Genomic DNA, 8592 nt, shown 5'->3' with positions numbered 1-8592 from the left:
CAAGGACTTAATAAGGACACATAGAAAATATATATATAAAAAAATAATTAAATTATTAAGGATCTAATATAAATAAAAAGAGACAGAGCCATGAGATGAACATCATTGATTGCTCCACTTGTAAACATAAACTACCACTCAAAATGCCAATACTACTGTTGATATAAGAGATTGCCTTGGGGTCTGCCGTCTTCCTTATGTTTTATCTACTTCTTCTTCTTCTTTTTAAAAAAAATTCTTTTACTGACCGCAATGATATTAGTTAATACCCTAATAACGACGTTTTATTCTCTCCGTTCTCCACGCATCTTTTGGCAAAGTAGGGTTTCAACTTTCAAGTAGGTGGCTTTTAAGTTTTATGCTGCAGGTTCAGGAATAACTTCACACCGTGCCTTCCCCTCCCGAGAGAAAGAGAGAGGGCAGCAGCAACAAACAGCAGCAGAAGCAGCAGCAGCAGCAGCAGCCGAGGCCGAGGCAGAACCCTATTCCAATTCTGTTCTTGAATCTCTTCCCAATTCACTGCAACTGGAGAGATTTTTAGATTAAAATTATCCAGAGAGAAAGAGAGGAAGGGAGAGAAAAAAAAAAGAAATTAGGAAATAGGAAGCAAGAATGTTCCCCTCCAAGAAGGCAACAACTATGAATTCATCCTCCCACGAGAGGCCTCCTTCCGTGTGCGTCCAGGGCGACTCCGGCCTCGTGCTCACCACCGATCCCAAGCCGCGTCTCCGGTGGACCGTCGAGCTCCATGACCGCTTTGTCGATGCCGTCACCCAGCTCGGAGGACCCGACAGTATTAACTATACGATGCGTTCTTTAATCCATTAATTTCTCAGAGTGACTTTAGTTATGATTGCATTCTTTTGGTGTTGTAGAGGCGACACCCAAAACCATCATGAGAGTTATGGGTGTGAAGGGCCTCACTCTCTACCACCTCAAGAGCCACCTTCAGGTACTTAATTAATTCTTCATTCTTTTGCATGCATGTCACTTTATTAATTTTTTTTTCTTCATATTACTTTGAAGAAATTTCGGCTAGGGAAGCAACCTCACAAGGATCCCAATGATCATAATTCTTTCAGGAATTGTGAGAATTAACTACCATCTCCATTTTTTTTTAAAATTTTTTGCCTTAAATACTTAACCTTGTTGATTAATTAAGTTCCTTATCTGTATATGTGCTACCTTTGGTGGTATAGCTACGGTAGATCTACACAGAAACGCAGCTTCCTCATCAATGATGGGTCGTAACTTGAACGAGTAAATTCTATCTTGAATTTTTGTTTTTTTTAGTTCAATTAATTTTTTGGTGTTATATATATATATATGCACAAATATATATATTTCAGGAACATGCACATGATGCAGATGGAAGTTCAAAGGAGACTACAAGAACAGTTAGAGGCAAGATAAATATATATATAAATATATATATATAGCTGTAGAAAATTAATATCGATCTCTCTTTTTATATATATATATATATATATATCATTGTGAGCATTATTACATAATGATTTTCTTGCATTCCTTAATATATTATTAATTAATTAACTATGTTGGTGTTTTAGGTGCAAAAATTGATTCAAATGCGGATTGAGGCGCACGGGAAGTACATGCAGAGCATACTAGAGAGAGCGTGTAAAGCTCTGGCCGCCGAGAGCATGGTCAACTCCGGCAGCAGCTACAAAGCGCCGGCGATGGCGGCTGACGGCCAGTTGAGTGCCCCAATCAAGGAGCTGAGTTCCTCCATGAGCTTCCCTTCTCTCCAAGACCTCCACTTATATGGCTCGGGGGACCAATTGGATCACCATAATTTAGATCATAGCTTCAATTTTAGCCCCAACAGCAGTGCCGAATCCATAATTTTAGGCAAGTCCAAGAGGCACAGCCCTTGCAATAATGTCAATGGGAGGAGCTCGTGGCTCGGTTGGGGCGCCGCGCTCGGACCCAGCAGTAGTGTTGACCAAGAGCCGTACTCCAAGTGCGACCAGCTTCTTCACATGGCACTGCCCGTGATCGAACCTGCCGGCATTGAGGTGAATCCCATGGCCAACGTCTACGAGACCAAGCCAGTGCTTTCACTGGACGGCACCCTCACCGCTGCCGACGATCAGAAGAAGTACGATGGATCGTCATCGTCGGCGTCGAAGCTCGACCGACCGTCGCCGCCGCCGAGGAGAGCTCCGCTTGGAATGGAGATGATTAGCCCCATGATGGCGATGACACAAGCTAGGAACTTGTCCTACGGGTGAGGCTGACTATATCGGTGGGTGCAGTTCTATCTCACCAGGCTCATGCTCAAATAAGCGATTGAGTTGGAGTTGTGTGTCGTAATTAATTAATTAACCACTAAACTTTAGCTAGCTAGCTGCTGCTTGAAACATTAGCTGAGATATTGGGAGTGCCTTAATTTTGTTGTTGGAGCTATCTTAATTTTGGTTTTGTGTTCCCTTTGATCTTGAGAAGCAATAGGATGAACAATTGTACTCGTTCGCCTGCAATAAATTAACAAAATTTATAGATCGAACTCAGCCCCTGTAATCACTGATCGAAGAACATGAAATTAGCTAGCCTGGCATGTACCGGCCACAATGTGATCAAAAAGTGAAATACAGATGGTTACCGCGCACAGAAGTTCAGGTCTGACCCAATGAAACCAAACTAAGCTCCAGCCTTCGAGCATCAGTGAGAACCCAGATCAATCAAATAATCAAACCGATAGTAGTAAAAGGTGAAATTCCCCATCCCTGTAATCATATGTGAGGAGATAAATTAAGTACAGCAACCGAGCACAACATGTCCAGGAACAACAGAACAAGATTGGATTACTGAGGAAGAAAATCCGACCACATCATTTTTTTTTTATAATTTATGTTTCTGAATGAATTAATTTTGGAGATGATCAACCTAACTTCATGAAAATTTTACATCCACTATCAAAATAAATTCAGAAAGTATTCATGTTGAAAACCATTGACAACTGACCTCCACGAGTAATCCAGAGATATATATATATATATATATATATATATATATATATATATATATATATATATATATATATATATATATATATATATATATATATATATATATGCTCCACTTGGGTATTAATCATGTGGGTTACAAATACGTCCTCTTGGATGGATTTAGTCGTAAGCACATGAGATGTTGTCATCATGAGATTTAAGGTTCGAATTTTGATAAAATAGAGATAAATACGTTCTTTATATGCTAGTCACTATTCCAAAAACTAATAGCCACCCATAATTACTCCATCAGATGAAGCCGTCCGATCTCATTTGGGTAATCGTACACTTTCTATCACTTCCCACGTCAATTTTTCCTCCAAAATAGAATATGTGTATATTTTAGGAGAGAATCGAGCCATGATACTCTTGACTATCCACCAAATGTCTTACCACTATATCATGCCACAGGAGTCAAATCCAGTCATTTATGGTTGTAGTACAAGATTACTATAATAAATTTGACTTTTTACAACAAGCTATTATTATATTTGCAATGTCCATCCTACATTGTATAATATGTTGAAAGTCATAAGAGATAATCTACGCATACCAATGCACTGTAGTTAACTCAATTTACAGTGCGCACCGATTAATCACTAATAAACATGAGAACCAAGTTGACCAATTCTACTTAGATACTATGAAATATAAATTCCAAACAAGCTGAAATGACTTAGAAAGTTCCTACCCACGTAGGGGTAAACACTCTCTTAAAATTGAACCAACAAAATTGAATTTGTTAAAATCAAACTAATTAAATTTTTTTTATCATCCTAGAAAAAATTAGTCATTTAATCGGTTTAATTGACTTTTAAAAATCAAAATTAAAACAGAACTAAATTAACTAAAATAGTCAATATCTTCTTTTATAAAAAAAAAACTGAACTTCCAAATTAATCTAATCCAATTTCTGAATTAATTCGGTGATCCGTAATGTTAAAATTGAAATTATGCTAACCCCTAAAGTCATGTAAGTGTTTGAAGGATGCGATGATTACGATATAGAGTGTTGCTATATGACGTTGTGGAATCACTTTTTTTATATATATATTCATGGACTCTTACATTCTTTTTTTCGCCTGCACAATATCAGCCAGTAAATGAATTCTCGAACATTTAACGCACCTCGATGCTAACGACTACTCCAGAAAGAAAGAAAGAAAGATAGATAGATGCAGTCGAGAGGCTGCCAAACACATGAATCAGGCTCCGAATAATTCTCTGATTATAGGAATTGGATTTGAATTAAGACAAGCTAGCTAGACGAATATACATGCATGGTTTAATTCAGATCATCGAAGAATTTTGAGATTCCTTGTTCCGAGGCTAATCTACTAAAAGCTCAATCTGATTTAAGTTGCAATAAAGAAAATAAGAGGCATCAGTCACCAAATGCAACAGATGCCACAACCAATATGGAGATCCTGTTCTTCTAAGATTTCCAGATTAAACACCCCTTTTCTTTTTCTAACCATTTTTTTTTTCAAAAAGATTAATCTTTTTTGTGAAACAACTTAAATAAACCAAAATTTATTCTTTTCTATTTCATTAAAGCTATTTTAATTTCACCAATGTATCAGGTTGTTTGCAAAAAATTAAAGGCCATAATTTTCATCTCAGGCGCCCCTCCCACGGCGTCCACAGAGTCGTTAAAAGATACGGAGTGGTTTCTCAAGTGGTAGGAGAAACTTATTTCACGAACCCAGGGGCTTCAAATGACTATGCAGCTCGTTTCTTGATTAGTTAAAAGATATTGTTCCCTGGATCTGCAGAATCTATGTCCAAGGACCAAGGCTAGTAAGCTCTTTTGTTGGTCGCTTCGTTTCTTAACCGGTACCACTAGTTACAGACAATGTCATCCTTTTTAGACTGTGCTCGCAGGTTGGAAAAATAAAACAAGCATTTACATGGGCCATGGCAATCGATCAACCTACCGAGTTAGCTACTGTCATTAACATCAAGATGAAGGTACAGAATACCATGCAGACTCACCAACATAAATTGTTAATTCAGGCTCTATCTCCACACCTGTAAAGGAATTGGCAATAAATATATATATATTAAAGATGTCGGAGTTTCTTCCTTGCTTTTGGACTAGGGCCTAGCGAAAAGAAGAGGAGAGGAAGGAGGGAGAAGGATAGAAGTTGGTAGGTAGCTAGGTAGCTTTGTCGATCACAGGGACGATCTACTATCTGCAACTCCGAGATATTTGAAGAGAATAAATTAAAGGGTAAAGGGAGCTTGGTATCGCAGAGCAGGTTATCGAGGAAGCTTCTGCTTCTGCTTCTGTATTAAAGGGAGGGTATTATTTGAAAAACTCGCAGTGGAGCCGTGGAGGTCATATGTGAGCCGAGCGAAGAAGGGCCAAGGCAGAGAGGAAAGCGCATTGGGCACTACGCCGTCTCAGTCTCCAAGGGAGGCAGCTGCTTCGGGGCATGCAAAAGAGGAGGAGGAGGATGAGAGAGAGGCAGAGGAAGGGAGAGAAAAAAGTAAAAGGAAGACGAGGGTTCGAGTTTGGGAGGAGAAAGTGATGTTCAGCAGTCACAGGGAAGCTTCGCTCGGTGATAGTCATGATAATTTCTTCTGAATCAGATTATGAATCGGATTGGATTAAGGATTTGATAACCTTAACTATCCGAATTAAGCATACGAATTTATCCAATATATAACTTAAATATCCAATTAAATAATAAATTAAAAAAATCTTTTCTTAAAAGTCATTAAATATTTTTTATTAATATTAAGAGCTAGGAAACTATATAGATGTGTAATTTATTTTTAAATTATATATATGATCAAATTTTGATAGTTGAAGGGAAAGAAAAAAATTATTATATCTGATCCTTCAATAGGAATAAGTATGAGGATGTATATCTTATATCTAATGAATATGAGACTACGGATATAGGATTCAATCTGAATCTGATCCTTTATCGTCCTTACTTGGTGCATCCAAATTTTATAATCAGATATTCAACATCCGATTAATCCATTCATCAGATCCTATAAAAAAAATTTCATCAGATTCTGATGATTTAGGGTCACAAATAATTCGAATTTGTCAAATGTAATAATATACACTTGCAAATAAACCTATTAAATGCTTATGAATTTATATTTAATAAGGATGCACATAAATTATATTTTAAATTCATTCAAATGAATAAAAAACAAAATCAAAATTAGTTAGTAAAACTCGGATATTTAAATTCTAAGAAAAACCTCTAAAATAGTCTCTCATTCCTATAATTAAAGGTTCTAGTTTCTAAATCAAATATTTGCCTACTGTGATATAGTTAACTTTTTATTTTCCTTTTTCCATGCAGTTACTTAGGCACTATTAAATGTTATTTGTATACCATTAATTAAATAGTTAAGTAGATAACACTGTAAATATATCATTACTCATTGACTGAAATCAGATTGTTCTCGTTACTTAAGATTTATAAATAAATTTTAAAATAATAATGTTATAGTTTAAGTGTTTGACCCATGTTGATCTGAACATTAAATTTATTCGGGCCAATGTGTCTGAATTTATATATGATTTAATTAAATCATATGATTTACCTACAATTTGACATGCATCAAAGAGTATTATATTGATGTATTTTTTTTCCTTTTCTCTTTATTTATTTAATTTTGGTGCTTAGAGACTCTATCTCTATTCTTGGATCCGTCCTTGCATGGTACATAGACAAGCTAGGTAGAAAATCAAAAAGGTTTAGATTTAATTATAGTCTAAATATAAATATATATATTTTTTAATTTGAGATATATTTATACAAAATTTAAAATAAATATTAATTTTTTGTTTTTGATTAAAATAAATATTTAACAATATAAACATGTAAATATTAATTTTTTAATTAATAATTTTATTTCTAACTTATACATAATCGCTTCCTCAAATTCATACCTTTTCTATTTTCTAATTTTACTATATATATATATTTTTTATTTTTTTTTTACATTTATGGGTTTTATTTTTTATTTTATTCTATTTTCTATTTTTTAAAATAATGATTTCTCTTTTTTGAATTATTCCTGTTTTCATTTTTCTTTTTATTTTTTAAAAAATATTTCTGGCTTACAGCCCGATCCAATACAATTAAACTTGTCTATGTTAGACGGTTGAGTATGACATTATGAATCATGCTTGGCCCGCCCCATAATGAAATATTTAGTGCCCAACCCACACAAAGCTAAATAGGCCAGCCCATAACAAAGGGTGAAAAGGAACACACATTAAGATTAAATGGTGAAAAGGAAAAAATATAAGAAAAATCAAGATTTGACAAGATGAGAATGGAGAAATCATAGAATTTACATATGATTTTAACTATGAAGACAAGTCCACTAGGGAGGAGAAGATAATCTACTATAATGATCATAGTGTACAATGAAACATAATAAAGGGTCATATGCGAATCCCGGATGTCTCCACATGCATATGGTCCGTCTCACGATAAAGGTAAATTAGGAAACTATAGATGATCTCTATGGGGAGGGTATATATAGTGTACAATGAAAGAATAACATGTTGATGTTAGATCGGATGAGTGCGATAAAGGGGAGAGGGAGGTGAATATCGTGTTTTTAAAACTTTTCTTTTACTTTAGAAAACAGAGTCGTACAGCGGAAAGTAAAAAGAAACTCGTTCGATTACTTGGTTCAGAGCCTAGGTTAACTCCTACTCCAATGCCCACGATCCTTAATCGCACCGATGGGCAATCCACTAAGATTCTTCTTCCCGAAAATATCGGAAAGAAGCAATGCGTACAGTATGCAATAATATAAGATAGTAACAAGCCTACCATCTTATATGAGTTTTAAGTGCAATGTAAAAGTAAAGTATACCGACACTATGTGAAAGTTGAAGCTTGGTCGGCACTTGCTTGTGTGTAGAAGAGTTGTAGAGCAGTAGCACGAACAGCAACAGCTAGCACAGAGATTGACTTCGAACCTGAACAGTGTTGCTCAATCCTGGACCTCGAGCTCTCTTTTATAAGAACTGTCGACGTTCGGTCGATCGATCCCTGGGTTCGATCGATCGAACCCGCTCCCTTCCTTTTGTGATGAGATTCGCTGAGATATGATCTTCGAGCATTAACTGATCTTTAATGGTTCGGTCGACTGATAACCTTGTTCGGTCGACCAAACAGTAGTCTTCCATGTTTGTCAAGATCTTGAATTAATGCACCATTAATGTCTTCATTGTTCGGTCGACCGAACCTCATTTTCGATCGACCGATCATGCTGTGATACCATGTTTGCAAGCTTGATATGTTTTGCCATTTTTGCCTGTTTGATCGACCGAACCTTTTTTCGGTCGATTGATAAAATACTTTTTTCGGCCGACTGAACCTCCTGTTCAGTCGACCGAACCCATGGTCAAATGAAGGTTTCTGAGTGCTGGTTGTGTGGCCGCTGACAGAGTTTGATTCTGAGTTCTGAGTCAAAAGTTATGACCATTTTAAGTCCAAGGGGTCATATGATTCTGCAACACAAAGTTAGTTCGATATAACAATAATATTCCTACAAAACAAAGTTAGCA

The 8592-nt window shown here is 36.0% G+C and overlaps 1 protein-coding gene across 1 annotated transcript; it reads left to right on the top strand.

The window, feature by feature from the left end:
* Positions 1-228: 228 nt before the first annotated feature.
* LOC121982137 (myb family transcription factor IPN2-like) lies at positions 229-2491 on the top strand. The gene is made up of 6 exons (XM_042535051.1): positions 229-793; positions 876-952; positions 1027-1087; positions 1200-1260; positions 1350-1404; positions 1572-2491. Exons 1-6 carry the CDS (start codon positions 613-615, stop codon positions 2253-2255), a joined length of 1119 nt encoding a protein of 372 aa, XP_042390985.1. The 5' UTR covers positions 229-612; the 3' UTR covers positions 2256-2491.
* Positions 2492-8592: the final 6101 nt, after the last annotated feature.

This window comes from Zingiber officinale, chromosome 5A, assembly GCF_018446385.1.
Source record: "Zingiber officinale cultivar Zhangliang chromosome 5A, Zo_v1.1, whole genome shotgun sequence".
Lineage (NCBI taxonomy): Eukaryota > Viridiplantae > Streptophyta > Magnoliopsida > Zingiberales > Zingiberaceae > Zingiber > Zingiber officinale.
Note: the sequence above shows the minus strand (reverse complement) of the source record. Positions and strands in the feature narration are given on the sequence as shown.

Bases quoted from the DNA above. Each gene is read 5' to 3' on its own strand.
- LOC121982137 (XM_042535051.1), top strand. From the start codon at position 613: ATGTTCCCCTCCAAGAAGGCAACAACTATGAATTCATCCTCCCACGAG. The intron at 794-875 runs GTATTAACTATA...TTGGTGTTGTAG, and splicing joins CCAGCTCGGAGGACCCGACA to AGGCGACACCCAAAACCATC. The intron at 1,088-1,199 runs GTGAGAATTAAC...TTGGTGGTATAG, and splicing joins TCATAATTCTTTCAGGAATT to CTACGGTAGATCTACACAGA.